This window comes from Neopsephotus bourkii, unplaced genomic scaffold (assembly GCF_033783945.1).
Source record: "Neopsephotus bourkii isolate Nb327-2 ecotype Australia unplaced genomic scaffold, CSIRO-AGI_Nbou_v1 NB_196, whole genome shotgun sequence".
Taxonomy (NCBI): Eukaryota; Metazoa; Chordata; class Aves; order Psittaciformes; family Psittacidae; genus Neopsephotus; species Neopsephotus bourkii.
In genome coordinates this window covers 14,490,080-14,517,293 of record NW_026900709.1, presented here as the reverse complement: position 1 = coordinate 14,517,293, position 27,214 = coordinate 14,490,080, and the positions used below count along the sequence as shown (strand labels likewise).

At 38.3% G+C, this 27,214-nt stretch overlaps 1 protein-coding gene across 6 annotated transcripts in view; it reads right to left on the bottom strand.

The window, feature by feature from the left end:
• The window catches only part of LOC133207003 (sodium channel protein type 1 subunit alpha), a 95,413-nt gene that overhangs the window by 53,818 nt on the left and 14,381 nt on the right, over positions 1 to 27,214 (bottom strand). For 4 of the 6 annotated variants that reach the window (XM_061343470.1, XM_061343492.1, XM_061343461.1 and 1 more), the window contains exon 2: positions 5,676 to 5,991. In XM_061343470.1, the coding sequence (XP_061199454.1) occupies positions 5,676 to 5,939 (264 nt within the window). In that variant the 5' untranslated portion in view covers positions 5,940 to 5,991. Of the gene's footprint in view, positions 1 to 5,675; positions 5,992 to 27,214 lie in introns of those variants that run through there. The other 2 variants (XM_061343518.1, XM_061343511.1) reach the window with 2 other exon arrangements.

Sequence of the window (27,214 nt, the reverse complement as noted above, 5' to 3'; positions counted from 1 at the left end):
GTTTTCCTCAAATGTATCTGTGGACCTGACAGACATGGCTTTGTTTCCACTGTAGGCTATCGTGGCTGCAACAGCATTAACACTACAACTGAGAAATGTGGACTGTCAGGTTCAAGCAGAAAGAAATGAAAAGCACTGCAGAAGGAAGGCTCAGTACCTCGGAAGAAAACTGCATGCAGGGGAAGGGAGGATGCAAGGTTTATAGCCTACATTAAAATAAGTTATAGGTATTGCAGAATCTGCTCAACAGAAATGTCAAAAATTGCTTTTCCTGTTTTGTCAGAATTGTATATTTCATAAGTAAGTTTGACGAAGCCTCCTTGTTTTTCATTACATTGCGGAGAAAGTGAGCTATAAACTAGAATGCCAGTGGAAGTGCAGGAAAAAGGGTATGTTGGTCTCTTCTGGTGTCCATGATATAAAGCACCACTTGAAGAGTGCAAGTAAGCAAGTAGGTATTCCTGGCAAGCCTGGCAGAGAGAAAATGCGGCAAGGAGGTTGAAGAAGGATGATTCTTCAGTCTGCTTAGATTTTGGGAGCTTAGTATATATGGACCATGAAAGAAGGATTGGAATTAGGTATCTTTAAGGTCCCTTCAAACCCAAACCACTTTATGATTCTGTGTAGTAATGGTATAAAATATGTATCTGATTTCCTTGTCTCTGCACAGAAATAGAGAAACTAAGTATGAAACTGAAGACAAAAGGATGGATCCTGAGCTAATTTTTCCAAATTACACTTCCAGTCACAGATCACAGACAGTAACAACCTTCAAAGTGTAACTGAAGATGACCTGACTAAGGCTTTCATTTTAAATACTGAAGGAACCAAACAGGTGAATTACTTTTTTTGGCACAGTGTTTTAAAACCTCACACCCCAAGGGGGAAGGTGACTTTACCCTCCCAGGTCTGTCCCCAGTCCCAGGACTTAGAGCTAAGAAGCCTCCAGCGGCCGCTCTTGGCTTTTGTAGCTGTGAGGTAGTTGACAAAATACGTTAAAAATCACACTCCCTACTAACTTCATACCGAAGATTACACCACTTACATTTAGTCAACCTACATTTTTTAAAAATCTTTAGACACAAGCATATTAAACATACATCTCTCTCTAATGTGCCTTCTGGAAAATAACAGCATGCTGGCACAGCTCCAGTTTCAGTTGGAAGCTGCTGCTATTTTAGCTGCTCTACTTTCTGCTGCCCTGCATAAGCAGAACCAACAAGACATAAATTAACTACCTCAGTTTTAATTTTTCACTCAAAGCATCTTTGTGATTGGAGCCCTCAGAATTACTTTGTTGATCCTCTGACCTCCAGACTTAAACATGAGCTAAAATTGTGTCTTATGTCTGAAGAAGGATTTTCATAAAAAATACAGATAACAGCTGTCATCCAATCCCTGAGCAAGCTTCCTCCCCTGGTAAGTGTGCTATATCTCACTCCAGTCTCAACCCAGATGCAAGCCAATGTGTAGGCAGTGTGGATGAACATGAAATATTGTACCCAAAGCTGTCAGGACAAATGAGACATACACTGAGAAAAGCTAAATAAATTCTAAACAATTTGTAAGATTAATATTTTTATATGAAGGATTATGTATACTTTTCAAGGCTTAGGTTTTATAAAGTGCTTTAGTCATTGTATAAAGGCAGGAAACCTGCTCATACTTGAAGTATTCAAGTGTGAATATAAATTGAAAGAAAACCCTAATGAGAAGTCCCTGATTTGCTGGTTTTGCATCTGTAACCTAACAGAATTCAGTTCCGTAGCTTCTGCCATATTACATATAAACCCAGAACGTGTATGCTTAGCAGGGCAAAGGAGGAGGAGTAAAGAAGAGTCTATGTTGAACATACGGTCTCCCAGAACCTCTTCGGACAAAGAGTTCCCAAAACCTTATTTCTCCTCTCTTTCCTCCCAGTTAGTTTTAAATGTAGTTTCTGGGAGGCTATATTAGGAGGCTGACTGCTACTCTGTTGCATTTCCACTTCCTACAGTTAAATAAACAACTAAAACCCCGAACAACTTTCTGAAAGGTAAGAGGTAACATTAGTTTCTTGGGAAAAGCCCCAGGGGCAAATAGAACAAGAGATTCATGGCACATTGGAAGTTGGCATTTCTTGTATTTGCAGTTGCCTTTAGAAACCAACCTGTTTTTCTAGCAAAATCTGAATTTCGTGGTTGGCTAAAACTTTTCACTTAAAAATTCTTTCACTTACAATGATACAAAATATCTAAAATCATTAGTGCATTCACTTGTTCTGATGCAATAAAGTTAAGCAATTTTAAAGAATCTTTTTGTTTCTGCAACCCAAAAATCTAGGAATCCCAGGAGCTAGTGGTTTGATCAGATTAGAGACACAGACAAAAGGATGTACCTTTTTTGACAGGTATCATTCAACATCAACATTCTGGCAAAAGGCAGGGCATGGAACGGCAATCAACAATGCTATATCTATATTGTAGCAGGAGGAATGTGAAGTAAGACCCATTTAGTTTCTCCTTTCTCTCCTCTTTAATGTAGCAGCCTAGGTTCAACAGAAAATAGTCCTCAAAGTATGAAACCAACTGGAGCAGATTTTTATGCACACCTGCACGTTAGGATCTTAAGGGGGTCCAGCTGATCATTTCTCTATAGGTAGTGAAGTAAACCTCCTTGATCCTTTGTCACAGCAGCTTGAGCACAAGCGGGCAGTCACTTTTATACTGGGAACACACTGATTTGCACTTAAACAGAAATGGTACGTGAAAAATTCGTTAAGATCCAAATTCATTTTTTACTCAATTTTGGATTTTAAAAGAGCATTGCAACCATTTAGGATGCTAAGCTTTGCAGTTCTAAAGACCAGCATTATTGACAACCACAGACAGCATTTCATTATAATAAAATCCTAAAAATACAAGGTCAGGTATTGTATTGTGTTGTATTGTATTATATTATAATAAAATAATTATGTTCCAAGGGTACCGTTGCTGGCATTAAGGCTATCTGTGATACAGAGTAAATCAATAATACTATCACATGTGCAAATTTCCTACGATGGGTTGCTCCATTGTCAAACAGCGGTTGTCAATATTTTCTTTTTCCTTTCATCTTCAGATTAATATTGGGCTTGAACGTGTCCGCTTTAGTTTTAGGTTTTACATAGAAGCACAGTTACAAAACCATAAAACTAGCACATATGTTTCTGTTTCTCGTAAGAGGTTTTCCCATTTTTAACTTTTCATCTCTGGGCTACTTTATCCACAAATTAAGGCTCTCACTAGCTCAACACATTTATTTATTCCTGTCTTATTCTCTATTAAACTGCATTAGATCATGGCATACACATGCATAATTGCTTAAAGAGGCCGAAAGATGAAATCTAAACCACTCTAGATGATGTTTCAGCATTCAATGAATGCAAAAATACAGTGAATTTGTTCAACATTGCTATAAAAATAGGGAAAAGACAAAACAAGCCAGCAAAAACCCTCAATGGGCTGCAATACATGCATATGATGTAAACGATCGATTATTTCACTTGTGACCCAAATTCGGAATAGAAAAGATATTCCTAAAATACTTGCATAGGTTTCCTGAATAAATCATGTGACCATGTTCATTAGTATAATGTGATCAGTGCTGCGAGTAATGGTTTCTATTTCCTATTTGAAAGACTGGAAGCCAAACTGGTACAATTCTGTTCATAAATTAGTTTATGCAGATATCTAAATAGAGTTCTGAAGTAACAGTAGCATCTACTACTCTATAGAGTTGTCCTAACCCTTTCTTGAAAATAAGTATTTTCCTTCATTCTAGCATTTCTGTTAGATCCATATCATTTCAGATAGATGCTTCCCCAGGCAAAAATTTAAAATCTCTAACCATCATGCAGCAGTTGTCAGACCATTACCCTGTGAGAGGGTGTGCTGATTGCCTCGTTGACTTTACAAGGTAGAACTCAGATAAAGAGAAAGCTAAATGGTACAGAGGTAAATGCATTGAGCATTAAGAGTCCCTCACTTCTTTCAGAGATGTTCAGTTTTTCTTCAGGCTTTTCTCAAACTATTTCTCCTGAGACCTGCAAAAGCATCGGCTACTACCAATACTCTCAAAAGACAAGTAAAACAAGATAAAAGCCTTTCCAGAGTTCACACACAGCTAGATAAAAAAATCTAGGAATTAGATATCTTCAAGTCATTTTGACTGTAAAATTGAAATAGATATTGAATTTCTGTTAAGAAAGTCCATTTTCCTTATAATGAAGGAATTAAAAACTGGAGAGAATTGTAGTGTGTGAGAAATTTTCTTCTTGCATTTGACTGACAAAGCTGTTTCTATTTCTGTCCTGTAGAACATTAAAGTACATGCATAGCGAAGATTTGTGAACTTCAGCACAAAGATGAGAATACCAGCGGGTATGTGACATGCCCATAAAAGTTATTTAGTGTGTAAATGAAAAGGTTCTTCCTTTCAAATAGTGCAGGAGCTTGGCTGAATATGCTCAGCGGGTTTCACTCTGTTTCTTTCTATCATCGTACCTGGCTGATGTAGTGTTTTCAGCTCCATCTGTGAAGAGGCTGAAAAAGTCTTCCATTTCTAAGGGCTCTAGAAACTTACTGGTAATCATACTTATCATATAACTGATTTCACTGTAAGACACACAAGACAGACTGATTTGACTATAAAGATCGAGGATGAGCTGAGGGCAGGTAGAGATATAATTATAAGTGATCTATCACAAACAGACACAATCAGTACAGAACTATACAAGGTCTGCTTTTACAGAAACATATCTTTTATCTCTGTAAAAGTAGAACTAGGATTTACAGATAAAACTTCATACCCCATGAATGGCAGATAAAGGTTCTCTCAGAGGCATCAAATAATAAAGATAAAAATATTGTTGTTTTACATAGTATTTTCTCTCTTGTCAAAAGAAGATTCATAAATCACATAAAATTTAGGAAGGTAAGACACTTAGAACACAGCACTTCACGATAATTAAAATAACTCCTGTCTTGATATTGATAAAGTTTTCATAATCACAGTATCTAATAATTAAAGGATCACCCAAGCTAGTAATCACTATAAACCATGAGCTTTTTCCGCTGTATATGGGCTGTGTGACAGAATCATCCTGAAAGGATTCCAGGGATTTTCAAGATCAGTTCCACCAGAAATTTTTAAATCAGTTTTACATTCTCTTTACGACATTTTTCTGCTTATCTGTGTGTTTCTCTATTGATTCCATAGATTTTTTAGGAATTTGCTATCAAACCAGATTTCTGGGAAGAAAATGTGCTTTGATAAATAAAAGCAAAAATAAAAATAATAAAATAACCCATTTATTTTCAAGTGCTTTCATTTATGCTATGTTGGAATGTTCATGTACACAGTGTTGATAAAAATTCAATTATATCAAAGAAATACATTTTTATGTAGATGAAATGTATGCTTTCTGGAAAGCAGAATGTGTATGCATTGCTGGCATCAAACATTTTCTGCTCTTGTTATACATCTAGTCCGTTAGCAATGCTCAACTATTTCCACATTATTAGAATAACATTTTTCTACATGATTGCAAATTAACAGACTGAAGTAACAAGTTATATGATCCACTCCATGCAAATGAAATGAACATGATAAAGCACTCTAAACACATATATGAACAGGATCAATATCAGACTCACTTTTTTATTGATGTAATATGGGTCCATGTCTTCCAAGGGCTCAGACACCATTCCTGGAGGTATGTCACCATATATAAATGGAAGTGTTTTTCCTGCCTCCAAATCACTGTTTGGCTTCGGCCCATTTTCATCATCGTCTTTACGATCTTGTTTAGGATTCTTAGCTTTTTCTGCAGCGATGCGTTGTTCAATAGCTGCAAGAGACTCTCTAGTGAAGTATTGGAAGCTGTCTGGTCCTGGTGGTACAAGCACTGACTGCTCCATCTTTTCATCCTGCACATTTTAATTACCATTTATTCTTCTGCATAGGAAAATACTAAAAGAAAACAGAAAAAAAAAAAAATCAAGCAAACATGTTAAAATCACCAAGTAAAAAAAAAACAAACATTTTTTTAAGTGTTTTCATTTATGCTACGTTGGAATGTTCGTATACATAGTGTTGAAAATTATGCAAAGAAGAAAAAATAAGCAGTTTTGTTGGTGATCTGACCTTTGTAAGACACATTTGTATAGGTCTTATGCTAGTTATAGAAACTGTAAGAATTTCTCAACTCTAGGACTAAAATGATTTTTTACTCCAAATAAACAAAAGCATGGCACTTCAGAGCACTCAGATACATTCTTTCCTCAGAACTCTAATTATTTTAAAATCACCTCACACTCCTCAGGAATCAATCAGGATTGTATTGATAACTATAAACAGCACAATTCATCAGAGCTAATGCAGAAATTTCCACTGATTCCAGTAGGTCAGAAAAGAAGCAGAATCAGAATTAAAAAAAAACACAAATAAAAATAAACTTTGAGTATTATGAAGCGTAAAGTAGTGGGTCCAAATAAGTCTGCACAGGTGGTTATTCCAGATAATAGGAAGAACAATTGCCTATTTTAATTTCAATTTAACTGTTACTATATGTTTAGTTCTTTATTCAATAGCTGCAGCTGGATAAATCTGAAAGCACTCTACATATTTATTCATATATTGAACTGAGAAAATAAACTCAACGTGTTTATGCCACTGAATAATTTTCTGATTACATGAAACATACAGACAAAATGTATATTTGGATGCACAATGGCACATATATCCTTCGTGCCTGAATGTAGAGAGATATTTTCAGTCTCCACCCATTGCTGGGGTCCTTGCGGAATGATCAGTCAGCCTTTCAGGAGGCTTAAGGGTTAATGCAGGTCAGTACTCATTTAAATTAGCTAGAGATGTGGAATGACAGAGAAGTAAGAATGCAAGAGATGGTTGGGGGAAAACATATTAAATAAAGAAAAAGATGACAAACAAAACCAGGTCTTAAGGAAAGAAGCTGAAAAAGATGAGGAAAATAGAGCAAATAATGGAAACAGACTGTAAATGAATGTAGAAAGAACATGAGGAGAAAGTGAAGAATGAAAGAAGGAAAAAATAGGAAGACTGGAAGATTAACTGTATAAAAATGTAGAAATGAAAATAAAGAAGAATAAAAAAGTAGATGTAAGAATGGGATACTGGGAAAGGAGCAGGAAGGGAAGCAAATATAGATAGGGTTAAAATTTCTTATAAGGAAAAGTCAGTAAGGAGAATAAGAAATTAGGTGAGAAATAAGAGGAGAAGAAAGGAAAACATAGCTGGGAAATGAAAAAGAATGTCACTAAAATATACTAAGTAAGAAACCCCCAATCCTCTAGATCATTAATTCCAGGGTAATCACACATATATATTCAGTAGTGGAATATACTGTACAAAAAAAAAAAAAAAAAAAAAAGAAAAAAAAAAGAAAAAAAGAGTTCTAAGTGCTTACAGGCCCTATAAACCAAATTTCCTTTATTTTTCAGAAAAATCAAAAAACATATTTCACTCAGGTGTATAGAATCATCACTCACAATCAGCGGAATGACTTCTGAAAAATCAAGGTGGCAGATTTCTCACTATAAAAAAAATAATTAAAGGAGCTCATCTCCTACAAACCCACAGTTTTCACCCATGCAGTGTAGATTTATGCCAGAAACAGTTATCTAAAAATCTAAATCCTTCCCTCCCTTGTAATTCTGAAAGGAAATGGAAACAACCTGTTCCCTCTCCATTAGGGGAAAAAAAAGGATATAATAAGCTGTAATTCAATCAACAAGGATTTAAAAAATTGTCTTCCTCCACACAGAAAGCATCCTGCAGGCACCCCTCAGCTTCCCGTTTCATGATTCTGCCTGCTTCTGGGAATGGACTTTTCAGCCTCTGAACTACTGAACAGTTATGAACTCAGTTTGTACACTCTGACATTATTTCTTAATGTTCAATCCCACATTGTGGACTTTTGGAAAGGAGAAAATACTACTAGCCCTACCACTGACCTTGCTGATCCCCAAACTGATCCCTGTGTCACTGTAGTTTGGGAAACAGATCTCATATTAAGCCACTGTTCAAATATTACGTGAGCCAGAGCTGTAGGTGGATACTACTTGCTCTGTGGGCTTCAGGGAGATACAGAGCCTCAAGAAAGACAGGCTCTCTTCTCTGCTCATCTCACTTGGCAAAGGAAGGGACAAAGCCTCTTTCTCTTTTTTTTTTTCTGTCTTTCTCCTCTCTTCTCCCCATGGGCAGTAGCAAATAAGGCTAAGCAGCTATGCCTTTCTTTCTCCTCGTGAGACCCAGGAGGCTGATTTTTCCTTTTGCCATTTTTTTCTGTGAAAATTCCCTTAACTGTCTAAACCCCTATGGTATACGGCACTTGATGTTCCATGCCACAGGAGCCAGTGAGGGCACAGCAAGCCAAATGAGTTCTTGCACTGTAGGAGAGAGTTGCTGGACAGTAGCAAGGGTGGTCTCATGTTTTGAAGAGGATGAAAACAGACAACTATCAAGCTGTTAACAAAGAGGAGCTCTGAAACACTATTTTGCTCTGTTAGGATTACCTTTTAGTTCATCTGGCATGTCTAGTTTATCCCAGCTACAAGGAGGTGCAGCAGGAGAGCCAGAAGACCTCCTTGGGTGGATAAGGAGCTGCTGAGGAAAATTCAAATGAAAAAAGAGGCTTATAAAAAGTGGAAGCAAGGACAGGCAGCCTGGGAAGAATACAGGGTTGTTGTCTGGGAAGCTAGGGACCAGGTTAGGAAAGCTAAGGCCCAGTTAGAATTAAACATGGCTAGAGATGTTAAGCATAAGAGGAAGGAATTCTATAGGTACACAGTAAATAAAAGACAGACTAGGGACAACGTAGGCCCCCTCCGAAAGCTCTCGGGAGAACTGGCTACCCAGGATTTTGAGAAGGATTAGGTTCTCAATGATTTCTTTACCTCAGTCTTCACTGGCAAAGGCTCTGACCACACCACCAAGTCATGGAAGGCAGACGCAGGGACTGTGAGAATGAAGACACTATGCCCATTATAGGAGAGGACCTGGTTCAAGACCATCTTAAAAATCTGAATGTGCACAAGTCCATGGGTTCTGATGAAATCCATCCGCGGGTCCTGAAGGAGCTGGCGAATGAAGTTGCTAAGCCACTGTCCATCATATAGGAAAAATCATGGCAGTCAGGTGAAGTTCCCAACGACTGGAAAAGGGGAATATAACCCCCATTTTCAAGAAGGGGAAAATGGATGACCCGGGGAACTACAGACCAGTCAGTCTCACTGCTGCGTCTGGCAGGATCATGGACCAGATTCTCCTGGAAAGCGTGCTAGGGCACATGAAAAACGAGGTGGGTGGAGACTGCCAGCATGGCTTCAACAAGAGTAAATCCTGTCTAACCAATCTGGTGGCCTTCTATGATGGGGCTACAGAACTGGGAGCAAAGCAGCTGATGTCATCTACCTGGACTTGTGCAAAGCGTTCGAAACTGTCCCACATGACATCCTTGTCTCTAAACTCGAGACACATCAATCTGATGGATGAACCACCCTGTGGATAAAGAGTTGGCTGGATGGCTGCACACAGAGCATTGTGGTCAATGGCTCAATGTCCAGCTGGATACCAGTAACAGGTGGTGTTCCTCAGGGATCGGTGGTGGGACCAGTTTTGTTTAACATCTTTGTTGCTGATATAGACAGTGGGATTGAGTGCGCCCTCAGCAAGTTTGCGGATGAAGCCAAGCTGTGTGGTTCAGTTGATACGCTGGAGGGAAGGAATGCCATCCAGAGGGACCTCGACACGCTTGTGAGGTGGGCTGATGCAAATGCAAGGTCCTATACATGGGTTGGAGCAATCCCACGCACAGCTACAGGTTGGGCAGAGAAGAGATTCAGAACAGCCCTGCGGAGAAGGACTTGGGGGTGCTGGTTAATAAGAAAATGAATATGAGCCGGCTTCAGTGTGCGCTTGCAGCCCAGAAAGCCAACCGCATCCTGGGCTGCATCAAAAAGAGTGTGACCAGCAGGTCGAAGGAGATGATCCTGCCCCTTTATTCTGCTCTTGTGGGACCTCACTTGGAGTATTATGTGCAGTTCTGGTGTCCTCAACATAAAAAAGGGATGGAACTGTTGGAACAAGTCCAGAGGAGGGCCACGAGGATGATCAGGGGACTGGAGCACCTCCTGTATGACGATCAGCTGAGAAAGTTGGGGCTGTTCAGCCTGGAGAAGAGAAGGCTGCATGGAGACCTCATAGCAGCCTTCCAATATCTGAAGGGGGCCTATAGGGATGCTGGGGATGGACTCTTCATTAGTGACTGTAGTGGTAGGACAAGGGGTAACGGGTTCAAACTTAAACAGGGGAAGTTTAGATTGGACATAAGGAGGAAATTGTTTCCTGTTAGGGTGGTGAGGCTCTGGAATGGGTTGCCCAGGGAGGTTGTGAATGCTCCATCCCAATCAGTGTTCAAGGCCAGGCTGGACGAAGCCTTAGGTGAGATGGTTTAGTGCAAGGTGTCCCTGCCCATGTCAGGGGGGTTGGAACTTGATGATCTTAAGGTCCTTTCCAACCCTAACTATTCTATGATTCTATGTAGAACAAGGAGGTAAGCCTGTAGGATTTGCCTGCAGAATCATGCCACTTCATAGCCATTAATTACACTGCAAAAACATTTGATTTAGCTACCGTGTTTACATACTGAGTTTAAAGACAAAAAATGCTGTGGGCTTTTCTAATAACACCCATGTTTTTAACTCTAGAAAGGAACTTCACTTTTTTTTTTCTCCTATAGTTAATCCTAGAATGCTCTGAGGTCTGTCAAACCTACATAGAGCTAAGACAGATATATACTTGTAGAATCTAAATCTAAGTAGGCTGTACTTAACAAAATGTTTCAGGAAATTTATGAAGGTTAAATACTTTTTATCCTCTACTTAGCAGATTAAAGGATGATATTCCAGATACTTTTTCATTTTCTTCACACATTTCCATAATTATAAGTCTTCAGAATTGCAAATAGAAGTCTTCTAAATATTTAAAAGTCAATTTGAAATACACACTGTATTTACCCCAAATCACTTTCATCTCCCATATGACAGTGGTTAACGGAAAGGTTTGTATGTCCTTTATTATGGTTGATGAATTTATTCTCACTTATCTGCATAGGGTATGGATAAAAATTGATACCAGGCCAGTTAATCAACTGATATCCTTCTGGTTTCTATCAAGTGATTTATTAAATATTAACTGAATAATTACAAATTACTTAACAGAATCTAAATGGACTTCTTTTTATTACTTTAGCATAGCACTGGTAATTCAACAGAGAAAAGAATATAAGAATACAGAAAATACAAATTTCTTAATAAGTTCTTTCCTGCTCTCCTCTGGAGTGGACAAGATTTTTCTTTCCTTTATTTCCTGTTGTGTTTGAATGACTTTCTTATGAGCAGGGAAAACATTTCAAATTCTGGAAAATAAGGTACTCAGAATATTTGAGAATAGAATCATTATGTTTCTTCTGAAATTTCTCAGGCAAATTACATTCATATATACCTTGTAGTATACATTGTTGTAAGCCAGATAATTCCTAACACATTCAGTATACTTTGTGTGCATGGACAATCTGTAAACCATATGCAGAATAAGCTGAATAAATTTTGCAGGTGAAATAAAGGGACATGTCAACAAATGATAGAGAGTGCCTTATCTAACAATGATTCCAAACCAGTTGCCCAGCAGCCTTTGAGGAAGTCAGTTAGACAATACATAACTCTGAAAAAGTGACAGGTTTGAACAAGAATATCATTTCCTAACCTGATAGGCATTTGGTTTACTGTTACCTTTCATGTTCTTCATCCCTTCATAACAAATAGTGACAAGAGTTTCCGGAGAGTTTGGTCAGGAGAACCTTTGCATACAGATAGAACTACAGTACTAGACTTCAGCAAGCTAATTTCTTTATATTTTCCATACACTTAAATCTAAAACTGTAACAAGCTTTGATGTTTGATCTTCTGTGATAACACCCACAAATTCAAATTTAGCTTACATTTGCCACAGAATATTATGAATGTTGTACCCTGTGTTTTAGAAATGTAGGAATTTGGTTGTAACAGACCAGTTCCTGCTTTGTAGTACAAGTCTGATTCAGCTTTATACTTTCATCTATACAAACACTTACATAAAGCCTTCCATGATCACCTTTATATTCACATGCTGAAATCAAACCTGATCTCTAAAAAATGATCTTTTTCCTGCCTCTCTCTCCATGCTTCTGGCACCAAGTTTCTCAGCAATGTAATTTTTAATATCAGCCAACATTTAATCTTACTCAATTGCCATAGCAATATGATTAACTTAACACAGATATAGCTTCCCAGATTTACCATATAGTAATGTGCTGTGTACTCCAAGTAGGGTCTCACAAGAGCAGAGTAGAGGGGCAGAAACACCTCCTTCAACCTGCTGGTCATACTCCTTTTGATGCAGCCCAGGATACGGTTGGCTTTCTGGGCTGCAAGTGCACACTGAAGCTGGCTCATGTTAAGTTTCTCAGAGACCAACACCCCCAAGTCCTTCTCCATAGGGCTGCTCTGAATCTCTTCTCTGCCCAGCCTGTAGCTGTGCCTGGGATTGCTCCTACCCAGGTGTAGGACCTTGCACTTGGCATGGTTAAACTTCATGAGGTTGGCATCAGCCCACCTCACAACCGTGTTGAGGTCCCTCTGGATGGCATTCCTTCCCTCCAGCGTATCAACGGAACCACACAGCTTGGTGTCATCAGCAAACTTGCTGAGGGCGCACTCAATCCCACTGTCCATGTCAGCGACAAAGATGTTAAACAAAACTGGTCCCACCACCGATCCCTGAGGAACACCACCTGTTACTGGTCTCCAGATGGACATTGAGCCATTGACCACAATGCTCTGTGTGCAGCCATCCAGCCAATTCTTTATCCACAGGGTGGTTCATCCATCAGATTGATGTCTCCTGAGTTTAGAGACAAGGATGTCATGTGGGACAGTGTCGAACGCTTTGCACAAGTCCAGGTAGATGACATCAGCTGCTTTGCTCCCAGTTCTGTAGCCCCATCATAGAAGGCCACCAGATTGGTTAGACAGGATTTACTCTTGTTGAAGCCATGCTGGCAGTATCCAGCCACCTCGTTTTTCATGTGTCCTAGCACGCTTTCCAGGAGAATCTGGTCCATGATCCTGCCAGACGCAGCAGTGAGACTGACTGGTCTGTAGTTCCCCGGGTCATCCATTTTCCCCTTCTTGAAAATGGGGGTTACATTCCCCTTTTCCAGTCGTTGGGAACTTCACCTGACTGCTCTGACTTTCCACATATGATGAACAGTGGCTTAGCAACTTCATTCACCAGCTCCTTCAGGACCCGCGGATGGATTTCATCAGGTCTCATGGACTTGTGCATGTTCAGGTTCTTAAGATGGTCTTGAACCAGATCCTCTCCTATAATGGGCCTAGTGTCTTCATTCTCACAGTCCCTGCGTCTTCCTTCCAATATTTGGATGGTGTGATCAGAGCATTTGCCAGTGAAGACTGAGGTAAAGAAGTCATTGAGAACCTCATCCTTCTCCAAATCCTGTATAGCCAGTTCGCCTGATAGCTTCCAGAAGGGGCCTACGTTGTCCATAGTCTGTCTTTTATTTGCAATGTACCTAAAGAATCCCTTCCTGTTCTCTTTCACATCCCGTGCCAGAATCAATTCTAAGCTTTCATGATGTGATCCCTAGCTTTCCAGACAACATCCTTATATTCTTTCCAGGCCCCCTGTCCTTGTCTCTTCCACCTATTAGCTCCCTTTTTCCTTCTGAGTTTTCTCAGCAGCTCCTTATCCATCCATGGAGGACTCCTGGCACTCTTGACCCATTTCCTTCTTATTGGGGTGCAACGCTCCTGAGCTTGGAGCAGGTGATCCTTGAATATCAGTCAGCATTCTGGCTCCCTATGGCTGTATTCCATGGAAACTTACTGAGTAGGTCCCTGAAGAGGCCGAAGTCTGCATCCTTGAACTCCAGGGCAGTGAGCTTGTTGTGTGCTCTTCTCAGTGTCCCAAGGATCTTGAACTTCACCATCTTATGATCACTGCAGTCAAGGGTGCCCTGGAGCGTCACATTCACCACCAGCTGCTCCTGTTGTTGGTGAGCACGAGGTCAAGCATGGCACCTCTCCTTGTTGGCTCCTTTATTACTTGCAAGAGGAAGTTGTCTTCCACACAACTGAGGAACCTCGTGGGTTGCTTGGGCTGGAGTGTACCATCCCTTCAATTGATATCAGGGTGGTTGAGGGTTAAAGACTCCCATGAGGACAAGGGCCAAAATTTTGCATGCATTGGAAGTAGTGGTGAATTAATACTTACGCTTCCCCTGCTCCACTGTGTTTTGTTTTTTTTTTTTTTGGGGGGGGGGTGTTATTTTCCAATTTCTAAATTTGATTAAGGACTATTGAGACTAGATTTGTGCACTGCCACATGATGCAATCTGAGATGCAATGCTAGTGCAGCTCTGGTTTGCTGGGTGTGAATGTGTGTCCAAGATGAAGTGGAAAGATGACTGCAGAAGTGATGTGCATGAATCTTTCAACAAATACGTTGCACATTCTTTTTTCTGCTACTTGCAGAATTAATGACTCACAGGATTCTTCATTATATACATTGAAAATGTGATATGTCACGCTTGGAGATGTAAGAAATAAGTCATCTCTCACCATGAATAGAAAGTAAAAATGACACTAAATAGAATTAGGTATTAGGAAATGAAACTGGACTGGTTTTGCTGTCTGGTTAATCTCCCTTTGAATTTCAGGATGGTAACCTTAAATGTCTGTACAGACTGCTGTTTCCTTGTACTTTCCAGCATTGTGAAACTGATTGCTAAGGGAAAACTTAGGCAAGAGAATTCTGCTAAAGTCTGCAGAATTTAATCTTTGCCCTTCACTTTGCCCTTGCCCTGTGACACATATAATGTTTTTGCTTTTGGCATAAACTAACAAATCAGTTCTATTAAAAATCATGTATCTTACTATTTTGAGAAGGATGATCAGAGTAGTAAACAGTATCATTAATATTTTGAAGTGCTCTAGATGTAATGATATAACATTGGTAACTGCAGTTTTTATAAAGCGACTAACCAGGTATTAGTGAGGTTATCAAGCATAAGCCCAGGAAAAGTCATCTGGCTCATTTAAGGCACAACAAACAGATCACAGCTACTACGAAATAAAGCTAAATCAGTGAATGTACATGTAAACTCACAGAACCCAAATCTCTGTGTTATATTACTTTCTTCTGTTTATTGGCACAGTTTATAATAATTTTTGATTTATCAAGTACTCATTATGATTCTTACCTTCAGAATATAAAATAATTATTACCTTTGTCAAAGTGTGATTGGTGGGAGGAAAGGAAGGAAGGCATAGCAAACTGCTACATTTTTTTATGAGGCCTTAGCTAAGGAGAAACCCCTGTTCCTTTCTTCACAGAATTGACCCTGTATCTGGCCTGTTTACTTCTATTTTAGGGCTACTACAAGTAGAAAAGGTAGGTAGGGTATCCAAAGCAACATACTTCGCAGAAGAACAGAAATCAGATTAGGATATTTGAACTATACAGCTTGTTACGTCTCCATGTAACTGACATATAAAATTGAATCTAATTCCCACAGACAGCTTTATAAGGAAATGTGTATATTACCAGACTGATAATAGGATTTTCCCATATATTTCATCCCCATCATCTTGATGTTCTCTCTCGACATGGATAATGCAGATCTGGGCACAAGGACTTGTTTGCGTTAGATTACTCGGACTTGGCTAACTATATTTAATGCATATTCATTTTAAATAAAGGGTAGGTAAATTAATACTGCAAACATCAGAATAGGGTGCATACCTATGCACTGAGCTATAAATGAATTATCTAAAATATTTGAAGAAATCAAACAGTATACACTAAATCATGTGTTTTGCAGCTAGGTATTTCCATTACCTAACCTGATACACAGCAAGGTTATTGGCACAGGCCAAGAGTCACAGAAGAGGTAAAATGAGGGAAGAGGATGACTGTTTATTTGCAAAGAGCCACAGGTAGCTATGTGAATTAGGAAGGCAGTTTTAATGCCCCGGTCTAGCTGCCCAACAGCCAGAAAGCAAAATGGTGATAGATAGGAAATATAGCTAATATCTATGATATCCATGCTGTTGTATAATTGCTTAGCTTACACCTTGTTACATAACTATGTGTGCTCAACTCCCTGTCAGCTCCAGGGAATTTGAAACTACATTTGCCACCAATTAGCAAAACTTGTACAGTACCATGGGCAACAGATCATCTGATCTCTCTTTGCAGTGCTCTGCCATTTGCTGTACAGGACTGAAATCAAGATTAATGGGATAGAAAGAAAGACCATAAGAAAACATGAGCTTGACATCTTAATGGTAAGCTTTCATTTGGGCAGGCAATCATGGCTTCTAATCTCTTCTCCTAGAACTATTTCTCTATTATATCTAATAAATTCACTTGAGAAGAGTCAGTTGAAATTTGTCAGAGGTGTATTCATAGTTGAGAAGAAAAAAATTAGGAGTAACTATGGGGAAAGAGGGTTTAGTTCCAGTTTTTAATCCCAATTAATTTCCTTGATTCAGGATGAAAATACAAGACTCAGTTTTGAAAAACAAAGCAAACAAAGAAACAGAAAAACCCTCAAGTCAGCCTTCCCCAAACAAAATAACTAAGCAAAAGCCCCATGGTGGGAAAACAATAATGCACCCTGTGAACTACCTGTACTAGGAACTGTTGTCCACTTCAGTCAAAGCAGTCTTCTGTGCAGCTGCGGTCCCCTTTTCCCCCTCTAAACCTATATTCCCAGTCCTATCATTGTTTCTTGATTAAAGGAAATCAAAAACCCACAAGATCCAGACACAGCATATTATTCATCACTGTTAGTTATATATACATACACATTGTTGAGATTGCTATCCTCCTTACATTTTTAAATTTAACTAATGTATTTATAAATCAAAGTATACCTACCAAACTTTGCTTTAAATTAAAAATAAATAGCTTGCTTCTGCTTACTGCTTTGCTAGTTTAATTCCATTAACTGCTACCAAGTAATTTCTGTTTTAGAAAGCTGAGAAAAAACTAAAATTAATTATGCAGTTCTTTAGAAAGAAAAATATATTTCAATGGGACAAGTCACAATGCATCTGCATTACGACTCCATCTGAGCAAATACATTTTATAGGTTAGAACTACTGGACTGCTACCAAGTTGAATGAATTCCATGCTTGCTACATTCCTGCAGTGTAACTTGTGCAGCGAATGACTGCAGTACAGAGTAGCATCCTTTCTGCTTTCTTTCATTTGATCAGAGCAGGGGCTCATTCTATTTTCAATAACTAATTCAAGATTAATTTCCTTAAGCAATGTCTGAAACATCCATTTCGCTTTACCGTAGCAAACATAATAGAACCTTTCTTAGCTTTAAAAAACAAAACAATGCAAGATATGCATTATGCTATATATTATATAATGCTACCAATTAGAATCATAGAATCATAGAATAGTTAGAGTTGGAGAGGACCTTAAGATCATCTAGTTCCAACCCCCCTGACATGGGCAGGGACACCTCCCAATAAACCATGTCACCCAAGGCTCTGTCCAGCCTGGCCTTGAACACTGATTGGGATAGAGCATTCACAGCCTCCCTGGGCAACCCATTCGAGTGCCTCACCACTCTAACAGGAAAGAATTTCCTCCTTATGTCCAATCTAAACTTCCCCTGTTTAAGTTTGAACCCACTACCCCTTGTCCTATCACTACAGCCCTAATGGAGAGTCCCTCCCCAACATCCCTGCAACCCCCTTCAGATACTGGAAGGCTGCTATGAGGTCTCCACACAGCCTTCTCTTCTCCAGGCTGAACAGCCCCAACTTTCTCAGCCTATCTTCATACAGGAGGTGCTCCAGTCCCCTGATCATCCTCGTGGCCCTCCTCTGGACCAGTTCCACGGTCCTTTTTATGTTGAGGACACCAGAACTGCACACAATACTCCAAGTGAGGTCTCACAAGAGCAGAATAAAGGGGCAGGATCACCTCCTTCGACCTGCTGGTCACGCTCCTTTTGATGCAGCCCAGGATGCGGTTGGCTTTCTGGGCTGCAAGCGCGCACTGAAGCTGGCTCGGATGGAAGACCCACAGATGGATTTCATCAGGTCCCATGGACTTGTGCACGTTCAGGTTCTTAAGATGGTCTTGAACCAGATCCTCTCCTACAGTGGGCCTAGCGTCTTAATCCTCACAGTCCATGCGTCTGCCTTCCATGACTTGGATGGTGTGGTCAGAGCATTTGCCAGTGAAGACTGAGGCAAAGAAGTCATTGAACCTCATCGTTCTCCAAATCCTGGGTAGTTAGCTCTCCTGATAGCTTTTGGAAGGGGCCTACGTTGTCCCTATTCTGTCTTTTATTCACTACGTACCTACAGAATCCCTTCCTGTTATCTTTCACATCTGTAGCCAAGTTTAATTCTAACTGGGTCTGAGCTTTCCTAACCTGGTCCCCAGCTTCCCAGAGAACATCCCTGTACTCTTCCCAGGCTGCCTGTCCTTGCTTCCACCTTCTATAAGCCTCTTTTTCCCTTTGAATTTTCCTCAGCAGCTCCTTATCCATCCAAGGAGGTCTCCTGGTCCTCCTGCTGCACTTCCTTCTAGTTGAGATGCAACACTCCTGAGCTTGTAAAATTGATTTTACATTAAAGCAAAATTTAGTTTAAGACAAGATTTAAGTTCTGCTTTTGGTATATTACTAGCCTTGGGAAACAAGAAATAAAAGCTGATGGAGAACAGACTGCTCCATACCCTGGAATGATGGCAGATTTGTAGAACTATCAAACCCAAAGACATATTCATACTCAAAAAGTTACTAAATCACAACTTTTGTGTCTTGCTTAACCCCATGGACAGAATTGGTTCTTGCTATTGTATATGGTCAGTAGTTAAAGATGTAATGACGTAAGTCTCTCTGGCATGTGTCCTAGGAAATGACTACCTTTCTAAAGAATGGCACCTATGTTTTAGCAGCCTTCCTAAAATCTCAGCACCAATGCATATCCCCACACTCATCATATATTAACAGATTTATCCCAAAGTTTCTGGCACTGATGTAAAGCTCACCACTTAGAAAAGCAGCAGTTGAAGCACTGTCATTCAGAAAAGGAGCATTTGAAGCAAGTGACACAGAGACTTTGCAGAAGTCCTTGATACAGTTATGCTTTACTCTGAACAGGGTAAAACAGAAAACCAAAAGCAAAAATACTAAAATATTCTTCATTACTACGTTTCTGCATTTCTTAATAACTCTTAGCTCAATCTTTGGGTTTTGGTCTGAGTCATTTAAGCTGTCTCTCACACTGAGACTTTTCTCAAAACGGGCAAAGAGAACCTCTTGCTTTTACTACTTCCAGCTCCTGCATCAGGAGACCTCCTGGTCATCCCCAGCAAATCATCAAAATCCATCCACTAATTTGCTGTTTACTTATCATCCCACTTACCAGAATGAGTTTTCTTGGTCAGCTCCCATTTACAAGCATGCTAATTGTAATCCTGTGATTATATCTCAATTGTTTTATTGAAGCAATATAAAGACTATGGCTGAAGGTCCGATTTGCTTTCTGCTTGCCCTGTGACCCTGTAGAGCAGCCTGGAAGCTGGCTGTGCAGTGATCCAGCTGAGAAGTCCACACAAAAAAATTGCTAAATATGAGTTAAATCTAGATGACATTAAAAGGAGTATTGGCTTCCTCTGTGGGTGGGTTACAGGAATATTCACCTGCCCCATACTCATGAGAAACCACACAGCTGATGCCAGGCAGACATAACGTCCTATGTTCACTGTGAGAAGATATTTAGGGATTTGCAAGAAGCCTGAATTCAGATCAATAGTCTTGGTGAGCACTAGCATCCGCCTAGAGTTTCACATATATACTTCATAACTTGTAAGAGCATTTTGTGTAGACATCTTTGCCCAGAAAGCATGAATTCAAACATGATGACCATCGCACCCTTTGAGCGATGTCTGATTGTAAAAAGCTTCAGATCTGAAAAAGAAGGTAAAGCCTGGGAATTAGTATTTCTGCAGAAACAGTGGCTTGAAAGCCACTGACTGAAGACTGTTGGCCACACTTTTCACTTTTACTTAAAAGCCAAGATTTCACTTTTCTTTTTTTATTTTTTGGGATGGGGGTGTTAGTGAGTTTCCAGTCATTTCATATTTTACATTCTAACCCTACAATAAATGTTCAACATGTTAATTTTATTTCTGAAAATACAGAAATGTAAGAATACAATAAATAATCCAGTCAAAATCTAGAAATGACAAAGTTATAGACCTTTTAAATCTAGTGCTTTGGGATGTTTCAGGTTATATTTTTTTTTATCCTATGGTTGGTCAAGAATTAAAATTAGAGAAATGTGCTTCATTAAAATAAATAAAAACATATTATGCACAGAGACTTTAACTGTTTAGCAGCCCAGAGCATTTAAAAATTAATGAACTTAATGCTATTAAGTGTATTAAGAAAACAGACAGAATGTATACTGCATAGCAGTATAGAGTTAAAACATAGCAGAACTAAGGCAATATCACTGGATACCATGATATATTTAAAAATGAAAAACCATTAATCAGAAATCTCTGAAATATAGCTACATACTTAAAATAGAGTAAATTATAACACATTTTGCAGGAACACAGTCATTCATTTTGAACCAGTTCTGGTACTTTCCTGAATAACAGATCCTCTATTAAAAGGCAGACATTTACTTTATGAAATACAGTTCTGAACTATGTGGTTAAAAATATAATTGTAGTGCACGTTTAGTGATTATTTTGGAAAGAAACCATTCTCAACTACAGGTACAGAAATATGAAAAGGAAAGAGGCTTGAGATCTTCAGTTTCGCCTATAAGGTTAGAACTCAAACTGGAGAAGCAACAGGTACAGGGAAGACCACAGCATATAATGGAAGATCTTACTAAATCACGTCTCTTTCAACCTCAGCTTTTCTGATGGGGAAACAACAGTTTACCCATTTTAAAAGATTTGTAATTAGTGATTAAAATACTTTCAGCTATCCTCACTCCCACACATTTGTCTTTTTAATGGCTAAAATTACTCTTGCATTTGGGATTAGAACTGCTTATCACTTCTAAACTGACATTTTAAATCTTGTAATAGAGGAAGTGTTTTGGAATGCTTTTTCTAAATAGTAATTTTTTAGTTTATATCAGTGAGTTATAATGTTTTCTGTTATTTTGGCATTGGATGTGCAAGGAATATCTTAAATAGTTTCAAAATAAATGATAAAATTAATTGTTATTGTCCCATAACTCTTTACTCTGCTAATAGTAGACCCAGTGTGAAAGCTAATTCTTGCCCTAGAGACATGAAAGCTTCAGCCACTCAAAGTCCTGGAGTCAGTTATTGATTTATAACACACTCAGCTGAGAAACAACGCATAGAGGCATTGCCCAGCACATCACTTTTCTTGTCTGATCAGCTTATCTGAAGTAAGAACACCATTTCCCACCAGACTGAGAGCTGAAAAATATTTTTGTAGGCATCATACATACACCCTAGATGTCTTTGTATAGACAAGCTTGAAGAGAAAACACAAAGTAGAAAACCACACTTTCTAAAACTGTTCATCAACACACTGAGAGAGGGCATAACAATGGATGTTAAGTGCACTATACAGGGAAAAGAATATCCAGTTATGAAAAGCAAGTCTTTAGTATGTGAACAATGAACAATGTCAGAGAAGAGATCAATGCAATGTGTAGGTCATAGCTCTAAGGAACTGAAGGACATTTAAGACTGAGGGAATCATGCACAATTAAGGAGTTAAGAAATGATTGACTTACATTGATTATGAGGTAAGGATAATTTGGGACTTCATATTTGTAAGTAAAAATGACATCAAACAAATCTTAATTTGTTTTTTGAGGAAAAGCCTATGAAAAGTATAGATACAGAAGAATTTTCAGGACTTAGCAATTTCAAGTAGGAGTTGGCTATGCCTGTTTATCCAGTTTTCCATATTTATTACTCTTACAATTCTTGATTTTGTCTATGATTTAAAATTGCACCATGATGTATGGTTGTAATATAAGAGATGAACTCTTGATCCTATTGAAACTGTTCTCAAAATATGCTATTGACTTCATTCATGGAGGTGAGTTTTACTACCTAACTGTTATGTTTGATTTATATCTTGAAGAAGAATTCTGATTTGTGCTAGTTATAAAAGTAATTTAAACTCTTTTGTCTTATCTCAGAGGTACATTAGCCTGGAGGAATACTTCCCTTTATTTTTCTTTTACATACTGAAATTCTACCAGCTGACTTTCATATATGCTACAAAGATGCAGTTTCATTTTCTGAGCATATTTTCAGTGCTGTACAACTAGTACATAAAAAAGAAATGAGTGAGATACTTGTATTAATAAATTAATAGAAGTACCATTGCAAATTATGTAAATATATGTATCATCCATAATTCAATAATTAGTTATTCAAATTTTGTAGTGTTTAAAAATCATTATGATGGAGGTTTTATTTTGTCACATATAGTGCAAATTATTTGTCCTACATTAGGTTCTGGGTGGTAAAATGCTTTTTATATTATGACATTTAATGTCATACAACGTATACTGTCATTGTAAATAATTGCTATAAAAAAGCGATTCTCAGACTGGGAAAGGTTGAGGAGAGAAGCAGGGATTTAGCCTGAAGAAAGTAATAAAAAATAAGATATAAAAATGCAATAGAGATTTTTGCTCTTCCTTCCTGTCTTCTTACTCCTCTTGCTGAAAATCTTTTCCCTTCATGAAATCTTTTCACCTTTCTGGCAAACCCACTGGGGACTTGAACTTAACATTGTCCTAAAGTAAATGGGTCCTAGGGAACGGAATGCAAGTGTGCTCCCTCCTTCCATGACTGCTCCAGCCTTCCCAGGCAGCTCGGATTGCTGTAAGCTGAATGCTACACGGGGTGTTTTCGGCTCAGTAGGACCAGGGCTGGGTTTTCAGGTATGTGGTTGTGAAGTTAGGCTGTTTGCTGGCTTGGTAATGAGGGAGTTCTTGGATGAACTACAAGTTGACCACAGAAGCTTGGAGCAAGCCAGCAAGCCAGGAGAGGTGAATGTATCCAAAAAATTACAAAACTGAGAAAGGTCAAGATCAAAGCTGTTACCACTGTAAAAGACAGTTAAAGACAGAAGAGAGTGTAGACCAAGAAGCATTTTTTTCAGTGAGAATATGATGATATATAACAGATGATCAAAGCCTAAGACTGTGACTCGGTACCTTATACAGCCTGCAGCATCAGCAGATACCTGATCTTTTCTAGGAAGATATCTCTCTTGAGCTACTTTTGGTTTTGTACCCTGAACAGCAGACAGCCAAGTTGTGTTCATCCTGCAGGTAAATGGATTTACACACCTGTGAAGATTACCTTTTCAGAATAGCATCAGGACTGTGCAAACCACCTGGGCCATGCTGAAAGTAAGCAGAACGCTATTTTGGTCTCCAAGCTCCCTTCAGAAACATCCTATTTATACTATATTCAGTTCAACTGACCCAAGTTTTAATTATTTCAGACTTACTTCTGCTGGCATTGCTGGTGTGTTTTCAATTTCTAGGTGAAGTGATTAATCTCAGTCTATGAGTGTTTAACACAGCAGCTTGACACATGCAAAGCTAGCAACCAAGCCTAAAGGCTCCTGAGGATAGTGGTGCCTGTGCTACTAGCACTCATGATAAATCTGACTCTTACTCTTGTGTTAAATGTTCCCATCTAAGTTTTAGAGCCAGACTGTGGTTAAATCTTACTGTATCTCCCTCTCTTTCCCCCACCCATACATACCTAAGATACAGCCCTTCTTAGTCATGCATAACATTATTACTGTCAGTCTGTTTTCTATTATGCTTACAAAGAAACAAGAAAGTATATTTGGTCTTATCGAACAAAACCTGCCCATATCCAGGGTGAGTTTCTAAATAGTCACTTAGGCTATGCTATCTTGCTGTATAAATGCTCAGAAAACAGATGACTAGTTTCCTCTCAGAGCATCTTTGCAGCTTCTCGTCATCATCTCGAATTGCATTTTTTAGATGTTAACTTTGTTGTTCAGATTTTCAATTTTCATCAGCATTCTGCTACCAAAGAAGATTCCTAGTCACATTTAGGTGATGCAAATATCAGTAAATCTCCCTCATTACCCTCTTTTTTAACTTCTTCTTTTTTTTTTTTCATGACACTTTCCAAAACACTTCAATGGTTACGCTTCTCAGTTACTAAAACTACACTTTCACCATAAAGGTCATCTTTCTCTCTGTGCTATCTGAGCACTTTTCCTTATACTTCGATTGAATGCTGGGTGGAACAGAGATTCCATTTCTCTCTGTATTTGAATAGTGCATACAGATTGGTGTCATAGATTCCATATATGAATGCCTGCCTAGTATAGGCATACAAAAATATCCATATGTAACATGGAAGCAGGTAATGTTGAACACAAACTGACACAGAACACTTTGTGAGTAAGAATCTGGATTTTCAGAGGTGTTAAAGTTCAAGAGTGTATACTTTAGAGGAGTATTATGAAGGAATGCATTCAGAACTAGAGCGTGACAGAGGCAGAAAGCAAGTTTTTAAGAACAAAGCTGCTGAATCTTCCAGAATTAAAAATACACCCTACAACACTGCAATACAGTATTTTAACTCAGCTAACACATCAATGTCTCAAAAGAATCCAAACCTGTCTTATTTTAGTTCCTCAGAACAGTTAATAATTATTGCTTCAGGAAAGACACCTGAATAAGAATTACACATAAAAAAAGAGACCCGCAGACCCATAAGGGAAGGGAAAATTGCTTACTGTGTGGACTTCAAATAATGCTAATCACAATTACACTACCCACAGCCATTATTTAGCCATCTTCACAATCTTTTCTCCTATGAAGAGAAAATGGCTCATATTTCATATCTGGAATTTATCTGAACAGACAGCTAAAGGCAAAAAGGCATCCTTTTCCAAAGTGCTAAGCAAACAAGAATCCACACAAAAGCCAATATGAAGTTCTTGTCAGTCTGTCTTGAGAAATTGTATTCTTTGCCTAAGCACCTAAATATAGATTTAACTCAAAAGCTTAGACCTATCTTATGAAACTTCAGCCTTATATCATAGTCAAACTTACTTCAATCAATGAAAAAAAACAGTTTCCTGCATTTCAGAATCCTGAATCATATAACCCTGAGAATTAAATGTCACTGCCAAGACACTATAGAAATATGTGCAAAGAGGTCAAAGACAAAAGAAGAAAAAATCTTGAATAAAAGTGTTATTGCTATTAGACAAACTGTATTTAACGTGCTGAAGGCAGACCTGTTTTGGAACAGAGAAACAGCTTTAAAAATAAAATTGAATGCTTACTACTTCCCTGCATTTTTTTAAATTAATTCATATTTCTCCAGCTTTTTTTATCTCAATTACTTTTTTCCTTTTCCCCAAAAACCTCAGTGCTAGCTATCATTAAGGAGTTAGGCATGCAGACATAAGAGAGGGGGTACTCTATCAGCTACTTTGCTTTCTTTTCTTAGCATGTCTTCTAATTTATTACTACTCTTGAGCAGTATACTTTTTTGTTTCTCTCAGCAGAGTTATTAAGTATTATTTAGTGCTGGTTCAGGACTAGTCTGAATTTAGACTTCACAGATGTACAGAAAGCTACCTTGAGGGAAAAGCAGAGGACAAGTCTGAGGTCAGTGCCCATAAGTGACAGTCACAGCCAGTCTGTGCAGCAGCAGCAGCATGTAACCTGGGGTCAAAAGGACCAGATGTACTGTCTAAAAGAGATGAGAATTTCTAAAAGATATGAGAACCCTACAACTCTCATAAATTGTAATAGTCCTTAGGATTTGCATTACAAAGAACAATTACTGATTAAAACAATCTAAACCAAACCAAACCAAAAAACAACAACAAAAAAAACACCCAAATGTGTATGACCTTCTAAGCTGTTGTTCATTTTCAACTTATTGTAGAAATAACCTAAGCAAATGTGGCTGTTAGCAAACTAAAAGAGGCTTCTTTCTAGGTTGGATCAAAGTTTGTGTGTGAAACAAAATGGTAGCACCACTGCTTCAAGTGTTGAAAAAAAACCAAAGCCACCTAAAAACCCGATGAAAACCACATTAAACCTCCCTCCCCCAAAATTTTATTTGAATAAAAGCAGTCATCAATTGGAATTCTATTTAAAAAGTACACAATTAATGAAGATTTTTTTTTCTAAACTCATTGAACATGTATATAAATAAAGCTGTAAACTTTATGTCTATTATATGTGCCACTCATGAAATCTGATAAATTTTTAATTGCAGAGCAGGTACAGATCTCATACCTGGTGATGCAAGACTATGTCTACATTAGCATTTCCAAATGTTCTATTTATATTTCTATTAATAGAAATATTTTGTAATTTTATATATTTAATATATGTTAGATAGGTTTTATAATTTATATTTCTATCTATGTTTCTCATTTTTCATATTTTGGTGCAGAGTTTCTCCTTATTACAATTGTTAGTGATATCTTTTACCCTGCACTCCTAGGATGTGGTTTTGAATTACAGACTCACAGACAGGCTGAAATGGAAAGGCACCTCTGGAGATCAGTTTTTGTTTTAGAATAAAGGTATTTTTCAAAATCTTCTCACACATTTCTAGTCCGGGTGGATGTAAATTCTGCTTCTATAAAACGTTACAGGCAGTTTTATATTTGCCTATCAAAAAGCAGACAGCATAACGTACAGAAATGTCTTGAAATAACATTTGGCAAGGCTTCCTTATCTAGGTGTGTATGCAAATACAGTTTCACAAGGCTCCCTGGTACCAGAAACAGTACTATGGAGTAAACTATACTTTTTTTTCAGCAGATTTTAAGTATATGTGATGTATCTTCCTTTTCTCAGACTCTATATATGTCTTAGTCATCACTCGTTAAGCAAAATAAATTTAGTCTGTCATTAAATTGGAATGTATTTTTAATGATTCATCATATTCAGAATTATTAAAAAGAAATAAAACAAGTTTTGGTTTGAATTAAGTCCAGTTTGGCATCTGA